The following is a 19162-nucleotide window of genomic DNA, read 5'->3' as shown; positions in this document are numbered from 1 at the left end:
CCGTAAAACAATCTGCCTTTTCAACCATCAGACATCACATCACTCATCATACCAAATTTCATCAAAAACAAACCCTCCCTCTCTCGACGGACATTCTTCATGTCAGACCTCTATAATCACAACCAATCCACATCCGATTCCAGGGCATAACACCACTCCGGTAACCAAAGCACACCGAATTAACACGAACAGAGAGCAAAAAAAAGTGCGTGCGACCCGAACGGCGTCTTGCAGTGGATTTCGCTTATCAGCACTTTTGCTGCAAAAACTGCCTGGTTAATCTTCCGCCTACGTTCAAGAGATTCAATTCCCAGTAGTTGGCAACGATCTTCGTAGGGTGAAAGGTTCGTAGGATCGTACCAAGGAAGGTGGTGAAGAGCGTAACGAACGAATTTCCTCTGAACAGACTCGATCCTCGCTATCCAAACTGTTTCATACGGACACCATACTACTACACCAAATTCCAAGATCGATCGCACTAGAGAACAATATAGAGCTGTCAGGCAGGTAGGATCCCGAAACTCATCAGAGATCTTAAAGATGAATCCGAGCTGCCTGTTAGCTTTGGCTATGATATCCGTGTAATGTAGCTTAAATGTCAAAGCTGGATCAAGTGTAATTCCTAGATCGCGAACGTTGTCCACACGCTGCAGAGGTTGGTTATCGATCGTATTATTGAATGCAATAGGTTTTAGCTTGCGATGGAAAGCGATGATATTGCATTTTTGAACACTCAACGTTAGAAAATTCCTAGAGCACCACTCTTCGAAACTATCGATCAGGTGCTGCAACCGCAGGCAGTCAGTGAAGCATCGCACAACCACGTACATCTTGACATCGTCTGCATAGAATAACCGGCAGCTAGTTGGAATTATCAAACCGATTTCGTTAATGAATATGGAGAATAGCAGCGGTCCCAAATTGCTGCCTTGAGGAACGCCTGAGTTGTTTGAAAAATATTCCGATTGATCAGACCCGATTTTCACACAAAGCTCTCGATTGGTAAGATACGATTCAAACCAACGAGTGAGTCCATGAGAAACACCAAGCTTCTCGAGTTTGGCAATTAGAATGGCATGATCAAGCCGGTCGAAAGCAGCCTTGAGATCCACCTGTGCCCCTGCCTCCATATTCCGTAGGCATAGGGAAATGAAAGGAGCGAGGTTTGTTGAGACCGAACGTTTGGGGTGGAAACCATATTGGTCAGGAGAAATGTATTCTCTATGTAGGCACAAATTGAAGTAATTCCTCGGTAATTCTCCACTTTTTGTTTGTCTCCTTTCTTGAAAACCGGGAACATGAACGAAGATTTCCAACGAGAGGGAAATACACCTTGTTGTAACGAAATATTGAACAGCTTTGAAGGAGGAGAGGAAAGCTCTGTTGAGCATCTTTTGAGTATGGACGATGGAATGCCGTCAGGCCCAACAGCGTTCGAGAATTTCAGCTTCTGGATGGCAGAGTCGACGAGGTCCAATGTGACTGTGAAAATATCAAAGCTGAACGCGTCACTGGGAGTATCTCTGATCTCTGAGCCGTTGAATCGTTGAAAACACTCTTGAAATGCTCAGCCAGGAGGTTACATTTCTCTAAAGAAGTGTTGGCTCTTTTATCGCTTAGATGAATCTCAACCGGTAGCCCATCCTCTTTCCTTTTTGTCTTCACAAACGTCCAGAATAGCTTAGGATTACGCCGGAGATTGGTCTGCATACGTCTTGAGTACTTCTTGTATAGAAATCGGTTGTACATTCGGTAGCAATTACTTGCTAACGAAAATAATCGCTTGGTGAATGGATTACGGGACTGGCTGTATTTTCGAAGAGCCTTCGATCTCACACGCTTCAAGTGTTGTAATCGAGCATTGGACCATGCAGGTTTTCGAGCAGGTCTCCTCAGAGGCACACAATCCATTATTAATCGGCTAACAACTTCGTCGAAATAGTTAATGGACGAACAAAAGTCAAGCGACTGCCAATCTACCTGGGCCAGTGAGTGATTCAATGCGACGTAGCCAGTTCTACGAAAGTCCAGGCTTTGTACATCAACGATGTTTTCATAGAGAACAGGAACTGATCGATTGTTGACTGCTTCCAACGCTGGATCATCGGCGTCTAGATGTATCAGAGGCTCGGATGCCTCAGCGACACTGCACTCTAGTGCGGCGGCTTCGTTCACCAACACAAGATCAAGCAGCCAAGAGTTTCTGTTTGGTACAGAATTAATTTGCATTAAACCATGCATGCTAAAACCATCCAAAAGAGCACAGCGACCGAAGAATGTCAATGGTTGGATGATCATTCGCGGAAATATTCCAAACAAGCCCAGACTGGTTATAGTCGCCAAATAGCAGAGCTAGATCGTTGTGATGTAATCGGGACAATACAGCACCAATGGAACTGATATGGTTCTCAACGCAGCTCAAATTAGATTTACGGTCAGGAGGAAGGTACATAACGCCGATGCTTATCATGTTGTGTGACGTCGTAATCTTCACCCATAACTGCTCAAGAGAAGTACTAACCGGAGCAGGATCGAGGCAACAGTTCAGTCGTTGGAAACCGCAATCAAGACGCCACCACCGCGTGATTTGGCACTGTTCATCCGGTTACGGTCATTACGAAAGACTGAGAACCTACTGCCAAATAATTGTGCTGAGTGAATGCGATCATCTAGCCAGGTCTCGGTAAGAACTATTGCATCGTAGTTGGACTCAACAGCAGTCAAGAATAAGTCGTTAATTTTAGTTCGCAAGCCACGAACATTTTGATAATACACCACAAGTCCATCGGATAACATAGGTTGGCAATCGGAAAGGCAAGGTTCAGTCGGTGGTGAAGAAGACGTTGCGCTGAAACGTGGAGGCTGATCAGGCGAGAAATTGGTTTCAATAAACGCATACTTGCCTGAAATCAAAGGTTGGAAGACGCCTTCACCGTTCTCAACCACAGGGCCAGAACGACTACGATCTCAGGAATCAGTACAAACGACTGCGTTGAGAGGCTTAGGGGCTTCCATGGGGCGGTAGGCAATGCGTTCTGGGCTGGCAGTTTCAGAAAAGTGGCAGCTACGATTCGGTACAGTATGTTCAGAATCGGTGTTATAAAGGAAGCCGTCATCGGTGGACTGCAGACCGTGATGTTCAGGATTGAAATAAGCAACATTGGAAATGCAAGACGTGCTGTAACTTGAAGGCATATCAGGCGAAGAATTGTCTTGATCACATTTGTACTTGCCTGTTGAAGCTAGCTGGAAGACCCCTGATCCACATCTAGTCACAGGACCGGGACGACTGTGATGAGCGCTGGCAGGAATCAGCGAGACTGGACTAGGAGAACCAGGGGCTTGCAAAATGCAGTCCATAGTGTGACCCGGGCGTGAAGTTTGGTGACTCATGCTGTACAGTGGTTGTTTAATGCCGTTGGCAACAGAAATGCTGCTCAACAGGAGGAAGTCGGTGAAGGATTTGGTATCTAGAGGCGTAACACTGGAACTCGAAAACTGATCAAACAAATACCTGTTGCTACTGGAAGCATACTTGCCTGAACATGAAGGTTGGGGGATATTGTTGTTTGTTTACGGTTGATTTTATTGTGTTGAGCAAAAATTATATGCAAGATGCTAAACTGCGGTAGAAACTCCGAATCAAACAAAAAATTTAAATGTAAAAAACATTTGGTCAACTCCGACAAACACCACGCTCAAATTTCCGAAGGGCATTCATCAAAACCATTAAGGCTGTGAACCATTTGCCGGGTTAAATTTAACTCGTAGTTAAAAGTGACATTTCGAAAGTTATTTCTTATGTTCAAAAATCCCCGTGCTATCGATCGACCGGTTTTCGAGCCACGGTCGTCAAAATTTAACTTCTTGTCTGTCAGAAATAACCACGCTCGGATAGCAGGGTTAATCGATAACTTTCCATCTGTCAAATTTTAACCAAAAGTTAAAATAATCCACCAAATGGTTCAGAGCCTAAGAAGAATTAAGGCCGGCGCACAATAGATACGTTTTCGGGTTTTTTGACAGATAATGCATGGGCTAACTGTCAAAAAACCTGAAAACGTATCTATTGTGCGCCGACCTTTAGAAGCTCGATTGTCAAGTCCCATCTATTAGTTTCAGTCGGTTAACAGTACTTTTCGGAGCTCCAAACATTTGCAAAAGTTAATTAAATTTACAACACTTTTCATTAAAAATATTACCCGCGAGTGGCATCGGGGCATAACATTACTGCGTCAACCTACATTTGAATCGGACACAAACACTGGCGAGTATAATTGATCCAATAATGCACCTTCCCTCGAGTCCCGGTCTAATTTAGTTCCTTCCCCATTCCGGAGCCGGAGACCATCGCGGTTGGTTTATCTGCCAATTTCCAGCCCACTATTTTTCACTCTTTGTTCAGCTCAATTATGTTGTTAACCTGTTCGCGCTGTTTTGCTTGTTTGAATTACAACAACGATGAACCTCACCGGACTCATCTCACCTTAGGTTGCTGTTGATGCCTTGTAAAACATCTCCTTCTCTTTCAATTCATTTTCCCCCTCTACTAGATGGGGTAAAGTAATATCCTAGAGGTGCACATTTAATTGGCAACACTATTTTCCCATCTTTACTGCCGACCAAACCGCCCAGCCACCCACCTTCTCCCTTTTTTAAAGCAAGCACTTTCCTGGTGAATTCGTGATTGTAGGACAATTGCTGATACCTTTCTCGGACTGCCCACAGGAAGAACGCAAACAGCAGCAGCTGCAGATCACACGTGTGCCATTTTTACACTTTTATTAAAAATAAATCGCTGCCCTAAGGCAATAATGAAGTTAGTTTTAACTATATCAGCTGTTAGGTTAGGTTTATGGCTACCATAACCAACACACCACGCGCGGGAATCTTGGATTGCTTTGAGAGGTGAGGCCATTGCTGCCATGGATATAACTGCGCTGAGTCCACCCATCTATCGTAGCTTGCCTTGAAATGTTCGGTTTGATTAATTAAAAAAAAAGATTGCCATGGGTTGCTGTGATAGATGGGTTTTAATTAATATTTTCGCTCCAATAACATCATAATGCGTGGTTTGTTTTTGGCACAAGTGTTTAAAGAGGCCCATATTGGATTAGTTTGTTTCAGGGGAAGACTATAACTGAAAGAAGAGCAGAGGTTTTCTAAGCTACCATAGGCGTAGCCAGAGGGGAGCAGGGGGCACTACTACTTTTAATTTTGTTCAAAATTCTTGACAAAGTCTCATAATTATTTTTTTTTTTTCTAATTTTAAAAATGATTCAAGTTTGAAATGTAGTGCTTTTTGTTCATATCTTTGGATGTTTTAAAAGTTTTGAAATTTGTTGAGACTTAAATTTTTAGCTTATTTATTATATTCCCTGAATTTTAAACATTCCCTGAAGTCTCAATATAGGGAAAATGTTGGCTTCGTCAATACCTTAACCTATTATCGGCAGGAGGTAAACAAAGTCTTAGAGCACTTAAATTTGGCCAATGGATGCTCTCAAACACAATGTATCCACATACCACAATTGAGCCCTCAAGGACGTTGTTTACCTCCCAGACGATAATAGGTTAAGGTATTGCCGAAGCAAACATTTCCCTTACTACGGATGTGATCAGTTACTATTTCAGGTTCTAGATATCTTACAAAATTGCTTAGATCAATATTTTACTTGCCGGATTTCAGCTTAATAGCCTTCAGTATAAATATATTTGTAAATTTGTCTGATTTTGTTACTCAAAATCTGATTTTGAAATTGAAAACTTTTGAAATCTCGAACTGTAAAAATTACCTTAAGTCTATAACAAGGAAAATTTTAATTTAATAAGAAAATAATTTACACATGAACAGTTTAACAAACAAAATCTATAAAGCTCGATTCAAAGTAAATCTGGACGCACGGTTTAATACACCACCGCGCCCCTGGTGGTTGGAACCAGTGCTGAGATTTGTCATTGTCATTGACAGACTTTCGCGCGATATTGACAAAATTGTTCGTCACATAGTCACTGACAGACTTGATCCTCAAAAAAACCTTCGTCAAAATCTCATTCATTTTTTCGTCAATGACAAAGATTCACATGGTAACAAAAAGTGTAATTTAGTACATTCTGTGTCACATTATTGTTATCCAAGTAGCTCAGGACATAGATACTTGTTCACTTAAATGGATCCATGTAATTGTTTTGCTCAAGTCATTTAATTTCGTTACAAATTCAGCTAATAAACAAATCTGCACATGTTCGTCACTGACACCATTGTCATTGACAATTGACATGGTTTGCCTTGACTATGACTGTTTGCTCAAATGAGTGACCAAAGCAGAATTGTCAATATCACCGTGTACTGTCGAGATTTTGCAGCACTGGTTGGAACAAAAAACGTTTGACAGGCATTTGTTGATGTTTCATTGACGAAGAAATTGGTGAAAAGTTTTTCTCGATTGGTCGACGCATCCCGAAATTACGGATCATGGAACTTGAGAAAAGAAAATTAATTGTGCACAAACATCTAGAGAACCCTTCGTGGTCTGCCTCAAAAATAGCAAAAGTGATAAATTTCCCAACGTCAACGGTGAGTCTTGTAATCAAACGTTACAAGGATACTCTGAGTGTGGATAGAGCACAGCGCATCTATCATAAAAGTGGCACTAGGGACAAAGAGCTGAGGAGAAAGGTGTTGAGGTACGTGAAAAGCAACCCAGGTGTCTCCATACGTGATTTGGCAAAGAAATACGATTCCAACTTTTCCACCGTGCGTAACATCCTTTCAAGAGAAGGATATAAGTCTTTTTGTGCCAGTAAACATCCGAATCGCTCCCTGAAACAAAATTTAGTGGCCAAAAAGCGAGCACGATTACTTTACGAATTATAAACAAATCCCCGGACAAAAATTTTACTTGGCAACTGATCGTGGGGATGTCCCTTCCAGGTATAAATTTGTTTTTGCTGATAAGATTGCTCGGAAACTAATGATTTGGCAAGGAATCTGCAGTTGTGGCCTTAAAACCAAGGTTTTCATCACATCTCACACAATGACTTCGAAGGTTTACATTAAAGAGTGTCTGAAAAAGCAGATTTTACCCTTCATTCGGCAACACAAGACCAACGTTATGTTTTGGCTGGATCTAAAGGGTGATACGGTCAAAATTTGGTCAAGGGAAAACGCGTGTAAATCGGTGAAATCGTTTATTTAAAAAATCAAATTAAATTTCTTTTTCAAGTTCAATTAGTATAAAATTCAGGAAAAATATTCAGTTAGGCTTCCGCTTTTCCAAATCCGAATTGCCGGGCCTTACGCTTGACCCCTGCCATCAGATTTTGTACAGCCACCTTGTCCACCTTCTTCGCCGTAGAAAGCCAGTTTGCCTTGAACTGCTGCTCGCCCTTAGCAGTTTTTTTGGTCTTCTTTAGGTTCCGCTTGACAATAGCCCAGTATTTCTCAATTGGGCGGAGCTCTGGCGTGTTGGGAGGGTTCTTGTCCTTGGGAACCACATGCACGTTGTTGGCGGCGTACCACTCCATGGTCTTTTTACCGTAATGGCAAGATGCCAAATCCGGCCAAAACAGTACGGAACAACCGTGTTTCTTCAGGAAAGGCAGCAGACGTTTATTCAAACACTCTTTCACGTAAATTTCTTGGTTGACAGACCCGGAAGCTATGAAAATGCTGCTTTTCAAGCCACAGGTACAGATGGCTTGCCAAACCAGATATTTCTTTGCGAACTTTGACAGTTTCATGTGCTTGAAAACATCTGCTACCTTTCCCCTTCCTTTTGCCGTATAAAACTCCTGTCCCGGAGGCTGCTTGTAGTCGGCTTTGACGTAGGTTTCGTCGTTCATTACCACGCAGTCAAACTTCGTCAGCATCGTCGTGTACAGCCTCCGGGATCGCGCTTTGGCCGTCGTATTTTGTTTATCATCGCGATTTGGAGTCACTACCTTCTTGTAAGTCGATAGTCCGGCTCGTTTTTTGGCTCGATGCACGGTTGTAGACGATACACCCAGCTTATTTGCGGCATCTCGGAGAGAGAGGTTAGGGTTTCGCTTGAAACTACCGGCAACTCTCTTTGTCGTCTCAGCGGCTTCCGGTTTTCGATTTCCCCCCGATCCAGACTTCCTGGCTGTCGACAAACGTTCCCCAAACACTTTAATTACATTTGTAACGGTTGATTTGGCAACTTTTAGCGATTTTGCCAACTTTGCGTGCGAGTAGCTCGGATTTTCGCGATGCGCGAGCAAAATTTTGATACGCTGCTCTTCTTGCTTGGACGGCATTTTGACAACTGAAGAGTGAATTCCAAAATCAAAATAGCAGCAACATTCTACACACACACACCTTCAAAATGAGGGGTGTTCAGGTTTTTTAAATGCAAAATTGAAAGAAATACGTCAAGTTGATATTGACCAAATTTTGACCGTATCACCCTTTAGCCAGTTGCCACTGCTCTAAGGAGGTACTAGAATGGTATGCTGCAAACAATTTTAATTTCGTCGCCAAAGAGAAAGGTTCTTATGATGGTTCGAGACCCCTCCTCCTCTTTAAGGGGGGGCTCCCATACAAATGAAACTGAAATTTCTGCATAACTCGAGAACTAATCAAGCAAATGGAACCAAATTTGGCATGTGGAGGTCATAGAGGGTAGCCCCTTAGATAAGAGGAGGAGGCTACGTACAATATAGAATGCTTTTTTAATTTGGTGCATAAATTCAAGCTAATATTGAATCCCGGGCACACTCAGCTTGTAAATATTTAAAATGATTTGAATGATTGTTTTAACCAGTTCAAAATTAAATGGATACTTAAAATTGCCTTCGAATCGTTCCTACAGGATTTTAAACATTCGTTTAAAAGTTTCATAGGCCTGCAAAACTATATGAAAACACTAGGGGCATCCCACTCTAAACTTTAGTTTCAATACTCATTAAGTATTGTTACATCTCTCTTAAGTATTTTAAAGTATTTTCCAATATTTTTATCTTGACGTTATTTTGATCATAGTAAGTCTAGGCCATAACATCGGTTTCTAGTGTAATTGTTTTTATTTATTTCGTTGTCAAACATTACGCGTGAATTTTGCAAAATGTCTACCGAAGAGTTAGTTTCCTGTACGGTAAGTAATATATCCATTAAGGGGGTATTCCCGATCTTTTTTTTCAAAAAATCAAATTTTTTTTTTCACGTTTTTTTGTACTTTAGACTATATACTTTCATCCCCCCAAGCCGTTTTCCGATCAGCGAATTCGGTGTCCAGGCATAGCTGACTAATGGTAAGAACCCCCAAATGGTTTAAGAAAACTCTGTTAATCTAAAATTGAACTTCAACTTTGTAAAACTAATTCAAATGAGCTTTGAAAAATAAAAAAAAAACATACAAATATTAAAAAAGGCATGGTTTACATTTGACTCACTGTCTTCATTCACATGTTTGCCAAATACTGAATTTGCTCAATGGATTCAAATTTATCACTTATCTATTTCTATCTATTTATGTATTACCTACCCTTATTTTGTTCGAAACATATTTTCAAAAATACTTATAACAAAAACGTTTCGATCCAAATAGGGAATAGGAGTGAATATTATAATGAAACTTGTTCAGAAAAAGTGTGTTTGCTGAAAGTGTGTTTGCTGCTACTTAAATAAGAGAGATAAGAAAAGACACATAAACTAAAGACCATAATTGACCATTCTTCTGAACTTGTAAATCTCTTCTTTTGCATGATCTATTCACTAAATACTTTAACGCTCGCAATGCACACAATCCAACATAACACATAAAATCCTTGACAACATTGAGTAAACAAACAACAGAAATTTGTCTAACAACCAGGGAAGCAATCTAGTAATAAGTATTTCTTAAGTATTTTTAAGTATTTGTAGGTATCTAAGATACCAGTTAGAACTTTATAAGTACATCGTGAGAAATAAAAAGTTTAGAGTGGGATGCCCCTAGTGAAAACACTTTTTATTTATGGTGGGATAAAACTCAAAACACTTCAATTATATTGTGATCAAATATGTGAATAGTTTATCGCAAAATAACATGTAAACCAAGTACTTGAGGCTTAGGAGTCAGAGAACTTTGGTTGCTTGTAAGCTTTCTGTACACGGTAACCGCAAAATACCCAATAATGACTACACAGTAAGCATTTTCGAGGGAGACTGGGACTACCCATTTAATGAGTAAAAATATTACCCATTTATGAGTATTTGTTACTCAAAAATGAATACTTACAAATTGTTTTTGTAGTTGTAATTACTCATAAATGGGTAAAATTTTACTCATTTAATGGGTAGTCCCAGTTTCCCTCGAAAATCCTTACTTTGTAGTCATTATTGGGTATTTTGCGGCTACCGTGTAATGCCGAGTTGATGCTGTCACATCTTACACGCTTTTTCAAAACTACCCAAATTTTGGTAGAATCTACCCAGATCGGTCAAAACTGAACCTACCCAAAAATGGGTAAACTATGTTGGGAATGACAAGTTGACAAATGAACAAAGTCGATCGGATTCATGTCGATGTTGCCATTTGTTGTCAACTTGTCACTCCCAACACAGTTTACCCATTTTTGGGTAGGTTCAGTTTTGAAGGATCTGGTTGGATTCTACCCACATTTAGGTAGTTTTGAAATAGCGTGTACAGCTACACTTAACGAAAAAATCCGCAATACTTCGAATGATTATTGCATTGCTAGAACTAAAGAGCCTGCATTTATAAAGAGACGACTTGTCAAAATTGGAACAAGCGATTATCTTTCAAAGTCATAGGAAAAGTTATTCCAATCGAGCAGAAGACCTGTCAAATGGATAAGATGTCGTATCTTTATAAATTCAGACTCTTTAGCTAGAACCTTTTAACACAGTGCTGTGTGCAGTTAACAATGTCTAAAGACTTTACATATTACTCCAGTACTGAATTTCTCTTCCCACACTGATATTCGTAGCAAGCATTATATCAGGCGGTACGGCATTGACATTACAATCCGTACGAATATCAGTAGGTAAAAGTTGAAAGTCTTACGTTTATCTCAATAAATTAACTATTTTGTACATCCGTTGCATTCTTTTAATAGTACCGATGATTAGCTGGCGTATTTGAGAAAAAAATGTTATGGAACCTTAAGGTTGTGTTCCATTTGGTGAATTTTCACTTAAATTTGACAGATGGAAAATTTTCAAATAAGCCTGCTATTGTACCAGACTTATATTTGACAGACCAGGAATTAATTTTGACATACATCTTCTCGAAAATCGGAAGATCAACAACAGAGGGATTTTCTAACATTATAATTTATTTTCGACGTATCAAATTTAAGTAAAAATTTACCAAATGGAACACAGAACACAGTAGGCTCAATAACGATGTCAGTGTCAGTTGTGCACTGACATTGTGACGAGAGACATTGAGACGAGAGACATTGATATTGAAAATATGTGAGCTGATACTGATACTTTCCAGCACTGCTTTAACAATATGCTTTCTGATTTCTGATGATTGCCTTATGGCTGAATTCGTCATCAGCTGATGAGCATCCATATGACTATTATCCTAATAAAGGATGATATTTATTTGAAAAGACACTCAGAGGAAAAAATACCAAGAACAGCATGACTTGCAAATGCTTTAAAATAGATTTATAATTCGGTTATTTACACTTCCATATTGAATAGCCGCCATGAACAACCATTCCATTATGGATACAAAACTCATTTGTTGGTAGAAGAAACTTCCTGTCCACGAACTAGACAATCTTTGGTTTCCACTCTATACCAATGTTTGTACCACCTCTGAAAGCGATGACTACGTTTCCACCTCGTTTGTCAGCTCAGATTAGCAAATGACGTTCGATAGAGTTATTTTCATCATAGTTTTGGATGATTTGCGTTATGGGGCTGAACCAATACCATATGCATTTCAATTTAGGATGACAATCATTCTACATAGAGCATTATGTATTGCCTCGTTAGGCACGTCGCCCATAAAGAGGATAAATTTTGAGACAAGACAAGGCATCCTCAACAAGTGTAAGGAAAAGGATGTACTAATGTCCACAACAGGTACAGCAAAACATTACATATACACCCTTATTCGCACTATCTATTCAGGGATAGAAGGAAAAGAAGAGCCACCGCAGCCAGCTTAAACTTATACCGGGTGTAGAGTTTAGGATTAGAGTGTTCAGAAGCTTGGATATGATTTGAGAGAGCAAGCAAGATGTAGAGAGAGATAGAATGCGGGGTTGTAGGTAGGAGTTTCATCTAGCTAGGGGATTAAGGATTGGACGGTACAAGTGGTTGGTTGTGAAATACAAGTGTTGTGGAAATAAACCAAACATAAAAGGAACGTGTTTCTTATTAAAATATCATAACCCATGTTATAGAGGTAAGATTCTACATTTTGGCGCACTGTCGGTAGGATTATTTATGGAAAAGAGATTTATTTTTACCTTACCAGAAAAGATAAACGGGAACAAGTTTTTTTTTTGTGTGGGTTTTTCATTTTTTAAAAATAAGATAGTGTGTCTGTGAGATCGACGGATTGTATAAAAGGACCTGCTCCAAATTTTTGAAAGGGTTGCGTTGCTTTAATACTTTGTGGAGAGTTGAAATACATCATCGTGTTACAAACGATGATTCCATGTGGGTGAGATGAACCTAAACAAAAAAAAGGAGTCCGGTCTCGAGCCGAAGCCTATGCTAGTCCAGTCTGTGTACTGAAGAGCCACAAAAAAAAAATGGAAAAAACGGAAAAGCGAGTCCGGTCTACGATCGAAGCGCACCAATACTGCTAGTCCAGTCATTGTACTGAAGAGCATGAAGCGAGTCCGGTTTCAAGCCGAAGCGCACATACACAACGCAAGACCAGTCAATGTACTCAAGAGCGAGAAACGAGTCAAGTTTTGAACTGAAACGCACCAATACAATGATATCTGTCATTGCATTAAAGAGAGAGAAGCTATAAAAAGTGTTCTCATACTACTAAAATACAACCCTTTGTTTTGGTCTTGTTTTGATTTTCGTTCACAGCCGGGATAGCAAAGAAATGAGTTTTCATACTATTTTTTTTTCTCTCTCCTTGTATCAACAGTGAAAGTAGTGAGGGCATGTAAATAAAAGGAAGAGCTAAATAATGTAAAAGTTTTAGAGTGATAGTGTTGACAGGTAGTGAAGCACGGTAGCTACAAATCGTTTCACAAACATTATCATAAGCGTACATCATTTAGGTCGTTTCAGTGTTAGTAAAATCTTGCGCAGAAACTCAATACGATTGCCTTCAGAGTAAAAAAAAAACAAGTTATTGTTTGCTCTAAAAAGAAGTGAAAACAAATTAATTTGAACTGATGCAAAGTACATTTGAGGAATTTTCGGGACATTCTTTTATACTGTATGAACAATCCTAGAGTACCACTGTGGATCGAATTATCTAATCAAATTTAAATATTGTTTCAGATGAGTTTCGAAGGTAAAAGATTTTCGCTAGAACCCTTCAATGATGCAGTCGACACGCAAAATTTGAGACAGGAGTGGGAGGAGTGGCAAAGATCTTTCGAATTGGCATTGGAGTTGCGGAATGTTGAGACGCAGCATGAAAAGCTGGTTCTGCTGTTATCTTGTGGTGGTAGGGGACTACAGCGCATTTTTTATAACTTGTGTTGGCGAAAGCGAACACCTCGCGAATCATAACAACCTTGGCAAGCTGCCCGTCTGAACTGTCTGCAAACGTTCACTACAGTTTCCATGGGGAAGCTATTGAACGTCAAGTTGACAGCGTTGGAATGTCATTGGTAGATGGTAGGTTAAAAGAAAGATGAAAAAGAAGTATATTTTTGGAAAAGTTTGTAGTCAGTGATTAATAAAACAAATTACATTAAACTAAGATTTGAACTACACACAATTGTAAGTATACGAAATTGAATTACATACATGGAACTAAATATTGTGTTAAATTAATAGACAATAATCGAGGATATATACAAGAAGTTGCAACACGATAAACAAATTAAAATTGGACTAAACAATGTAAGATTTCTATATATTCTACTTTACACTTAAAACTAATTAAAATAAAATTTATAGCTTAAAGCATATTCCCACAAAACAAACTGGGTTTGCTAAAAAGACGTCCGAAGGTCTATGATTGTCGTGTGCCGCAACATTCTTTAAGATTGTTTAACCTCAATTCGGAAGGCGTCTTTCTTCCACCAGTGCACTGGGAACGAGAAGAATGTCGGGATCGAGAAAAAATAATCGGCTCAGCGTAGTACGCATGCTGTCGGAAGAGGAAAGTGCAGTGTTCGGTCAATGTCCCGCATGTAATCAGCCGGATGTGGCAGACAAATGGATGGTACAGTGCGATTCTTGTGAACAATGGTACCATTTCATCTGCGCTAAAGTGGATGAGAGTATCAAGGATAGGAGCTTTTCTTGTACTAAGTGTGCACCCCGACCAGCTCCATTAAGTTCGAAATCCAGCAGATCTACTTCTTCGAGTGCACGACTTGCTCGTCAAGAGTTGGAACTACGAAGACTTGCCGAGGAAAAAGCTCTGGAGGAGCAGCTACTGACGCAACAGCAGGATGAAGAAGCTGCATTACAGAAGAAAGCGATGGAACAGGAGAAAGAAAGGAAGGAACAGGCACGGCTCAGGATGCAGGAGTTACAGATGCAGTACATAAAGAAGAAGTATAACATTCTTCAAGCCACCGCAGAGGAGGACGACGACGACAGATGTGTACAGAGTCACCGAAGTATCCATAGCGTTAGGAGCACAGTCCAGGATTGGGTTAGGAAACACCACGATTCGGCCCTGGCCACCGGTAATGGGACAAACAATCTCCCCACCGATTCCACGTCGAACAATGTAAAGTTTCCCAATCGGACATCTGCAAATAACCAGGTTACTGGTGTCACTTCTACACCAGTCAGTGTTACCAAAGATCTTGAAGGAATAATGCCAACCACAGTAACTTCAGTACCTTGGAATCCATTATTTCCGTTCAGGGGACAGCCTTTACCCAACTTTACTCCTGGAATTAGTTTGCCTCTCCAGTTTCTAACGACAACCTCTGCTAATAAACCGCAAACAACTCAGCAAGGGCAGGTCTCGCAATATCCGATTCTGTCTGATCCAGATCCGTTCAAGCAACATACAATTCATGGAATAAGCACTCCGGTATCAACGACGGCAGCTCTGAATATTTCTCCGCTTACCAGCAGACAACAAGAGATGCTACATTTGACAGGTGTTAATATGTTGCACCCTACGACTACTACTACCGAAACGAATATGCTTCATCGGCAGATACATGATCTTCAGCAACAACTGTACCGTTTGCTTCATCAAGATGAGTCTAAGCGAGGAACGCAACCTACCCATGGAACTAACTACTCTGGCCCGAGCGTGTGTGGTCCCACGGTAACTGCTCTTGGAAGTATAATACCGTTCCAAGGTAGGTCTCAACACAATGTCCCTGTGGTGACCTTCAGTCAAAGTGGTACGAGCTATTGCTCGGTAACTGCTGCAGCTGGTATATCAAATCCTGTTTCTGCATCGGGAAAGTTCGTCCATCCTCTGCTGCAATCGCGTGTAACTAGCACAATGCCTTTGGGAAATTCGGTCACTGTCCCAGTGGTTCCTGGGTTCCCTCCACCTCCGTTTGTTCAAACTGTCCCAAGCTATTCTCAACCGATAGTTACTCCGATGGTTTCGCAAGGTACAGCACAACCAGTATTGGCAGCTGGACCAACTGCTCAGCAAATCGCCGCTAGACACGTCGTTCCAAGAGAATTACCAGAGTTCTCAGGTGACCCAGCTGATTGGCCTTTGTTTGCTAGCAGTTACGATAACTCTACTAGCATGTGTGGTTATACTGATGCAGAAAACCTTATGAGGCTTCAACGCTGCTTAAAGGGAACCGCTAGGGAAGCTGTACGATGTCATCTCCTTCACCCGTCTTCCGTTCCACAGATTCTAGGAACATTGCAGACACTTTTCGGTCGGCCGGAGTTAATAGTGAAATGTTTGCTTAGCAAGGTGCACTCAACCCCAGCACCGAGGGCAGATAGGTTAGAAAGTTTGATCAACTTTGGTCTGGTGGTACAGAATCTATGCAGTCATTTGCAGTCATTAGGTATGGAGGCTCACTTATCAAATCCAAACTTGTTGCAAGAGTTGGTGGATAAGCTTCCAGCGGGAGTAAAATTGGATTGGGCTTTGTACCAGCGTCAGCTGCCAATGGTGGACATCCGTGCCTTTGGCGATTACATGTCAACGTTGGTATCGGCTGCGAGCAACGTCACTCTGTGCACGGAGGTTTTGAAGAAACCAGAAAAACCTCGAGGCAAGGAAAAGGGGTATTTAAATGCTCATTCTGTGGAGGACGAACACAAATCCGAAAGAAGAGAACCGAAAAAGAGTGTGGATGCTCCTAAGCCCTGCTTGATGTGCAAGAAGATAGGACATAGAATAAGAGACTGCTTTAGCTTCAGGGGTTTGGATCTGGATAATCGATGGAAAACGGTGCAACAGCTAAATCTGTGTAGGCGTTGCCTTACTGCACATGGCAAGTGGCCGTGTAAAGCTCCAGCTTGTGGAACAAACGGATGCGAAGTACGTCATCATAAGCTGCTACATCCTGGTAAACCCGAAGTGAAAACCGAAGACCAGCCTACAACCTCTGGAACAGTGAACGTTCATCGACAACTGCCACGTCAAACCCTGTTTCGTGTTGTACCCGTTATTATACACGGGAAGCAAGCGTCAGTGGAGACCCTGGCGTTCCTCGATGATGGTTCGTCATTCACGTTGGTCGAGAAGGAGCTAGCGGAGGAGCTCGGAGTTAAAGGCAAGGTAGAACCACTTTGTCTACAATGGACCGGTAGCATCAGAAGAACGGAAACAGAATCTCAACTAATTCGCATAGGCATTTCAGGAGTTGATGGTGGAAAAGTGTATGCCCTTGACGGCGTGCGAACAGTCGACAACCTCGATCTACCACCGCAAACGTTACAGTTTGAGCAGATTGCACAAAGGTTCACGTATCTACGGGGACTTCCTGTGGCAAGCTATACGAATGCAGTTCCCCGTATTCTCTTAGGCGTAGATAACGCGCAGTTGATCGTTACGCTTAAAAAGAGGGATAGAAAAGTGTACGAACCAGTTGCTGCAAAAACCAAACTTGGCTGGACGCTGTACGGTAATGTTGAAGGTCCAGACGTACCCCAAGAGTATCGTCATCTTCATATCTGTGCGCGATCTCCAGATCAAGAACTTCACGATTTGGTCAAGGGGTTCTTCAACGTGGAAAGCATTGGAATATCGGCAGTACCTGCAATCGAATCAGAAGACAATCAACGAGCTCGTCAAATTCTCAAGGAAACAACAGTTCGCACACCATCAGGAAGGTTCGAAACGGGCCTCTTATGGAAGTACGATTACATAGAGTTTCCTGATAGTCGGTCTATGGCCGAGCAACGTATGAAATGCCTGGAGAAGAAGCTGTCGAAGATGCCGGAGGTGTACGACAACGTTAAGCAGCAGATCATGGACTTTCAAGCGAAAGGATACGCACACAAATTGACGGAAGAGGAGGCGGTCAATAGTGATCCTAGGAGGACTTGGTATCTACCATTGGGTGTAATTTTAAACCCGAATAAACCAGGGAAAATTCGCATCGTATGGGACGCAGCGGCAAAGGTCGAAGGAGTTTCACTGAATTCTATGCTGTTAACGGGGCCAGACCTTTTGACACCACTTCTGTCCGTTTTGTATCGTTTCCGTCAACGAGAGGTAGCAATATCGGGAGACATACGGGAAATGTTCATGCAGATGCTAATGCGTTCCCGAGATCGACAGTCTCTACGATTCGTATTCCGTAACGAACCAGGAGAGCAGGTGGAAGTTTACGTGATGGACGTGGCAATATTCGGAGCAACTTGCTCTCCATGCTCCGCTCAATACGTAAAAAACTTAAACGCTGAAGAGTGGAAAATGCAGTACCCCAGAGCTGCTGTTGCTATTCAGGAGAACCACTATGTGGACGACTACCTCGACAGCGTGGATACCGAGGAAGAAGCGGTTCAGCTGATAAAAGAGGTAAAAGCCGTTCATGCGAAAGCCGGATTTGATATTCGCAAGTGGTTATCCAATTCGAAAGATGTCGTTCAGCAGATAGGGGATCCAATTCCTCAGAACTCTAAAAACTTTATAGCCGACAAGACCACAAATTCCGAAAGAATCCTCGGAATGGTATGGCTGCCGGAACAAGACCTTTTTTCTTTCAACATCAACTTCCGGAACGAAATTCTACCGTTGCTAGATGGTACGAGGATTCCAACGAAGCGAGAAACTCTCCGTGTAGTCATGAGTATTTTTGACCCACTCGGATTGGTAGCGGCGTTCGTTGTACATGGAAAGTGTATTGTCCAGGATATTTGGAGAACCAAAACGAGTTGGGATGAGCAGATTCCTGAACAGATCTACGATCGTTGGCAACGGTGGGTGAACATACTTCATAAAATCAACACAGTGACAATCTCTCGGTGCTACTTTCCTGGTTATGAGCCGAGCAGTTTGGAGAGTGTGGACGTTCACGTTTTCGTGGATGCGAGTGAGACGGCTTACGCTGCCGTTGCTTACTTTCGCATCGTTGATCGTGAAGGCGTACGGTGTGCTCTAATTTCGTCGAAGACAAAAGTAGCACCACTAAAAACCTTGTCAGTACCACGGCTAGAACTACAAGCTGCGGTGATAGGGTCCCGATTGATGAAGTCAGTTGTTGAAGGTCATACGCTGCCAATACGTCGCCGAGTGATGTGGAGTGATTCAACAACAGTGCTCTCCTGGATACAGTCGGATCAAAGAAAATACGGACAGTTCGTTGCTGTTCGAATCAGTGAAATACTCTCGGAAACTAACCTAGGCGATTGGAGACACGTACCGTCAACCCTCAACGTAGCGGATGAAGCCACTAAGTGGGGCAAAGGACCTTGCTTCGAAGACGACAGCAGATGGTTTCGGGGACCAGGATTCTTGTACGAGGAAGAAGCGTTGTGGCCATCCAAGTCGTTACCTAGTCCTGATACCACGGAGGAAATACGACCAATTTATGCACACCATCGTGAAGCACCAAAACCACTGTTTGCTTACGATAG

At 41.7% G+C, this 19162-nt stretch overlaps 1 protein-coding gene across 1 annotated transcript; it reads left to right on the top strand.

The window, feature by feature from the left end:
• Positions 1-14234: 14234 nt before the first annotated feature.
• LOC135715317 (uncharacterized) lies at positions 14235-18257 on the top strand (the record flags this gene model as incomplete). The annotated part of the gene is made up of 2 exons (XM_065238631.1): positions 14235-14870; positions 16764-18257. Coding segments are annotated over exons 1-2 (2130 nt in total), but the record flags the coding sequence as incomplete, so codon positions are not given.
• Between the last annotated feature and the right edge of the window lie 905 nt (positions 18258-19162).

Source organism: Ochlerotatus camptorhynchus, unplaced genomic scaffold, assembly GCF_037179485.1.
Source record: "Ochlerotatus camptorhynchus isolate MF236.1 unplaced genomic scaffold, CSIRO-AGI_Acam_v1.1 ptg000849l, whole genome shotgun sequence".
NCBI lineage: Eukaryota > Metazoa > Arthropoda > Insecta > Diptera > Culicidae > Ochlerotatus > Ochlerotatus camptorhynchus.
Note: the sequence above shows the minus strand (reverse complement) of the source record. Positions and strands in the feature narration are given on the sequence as shown.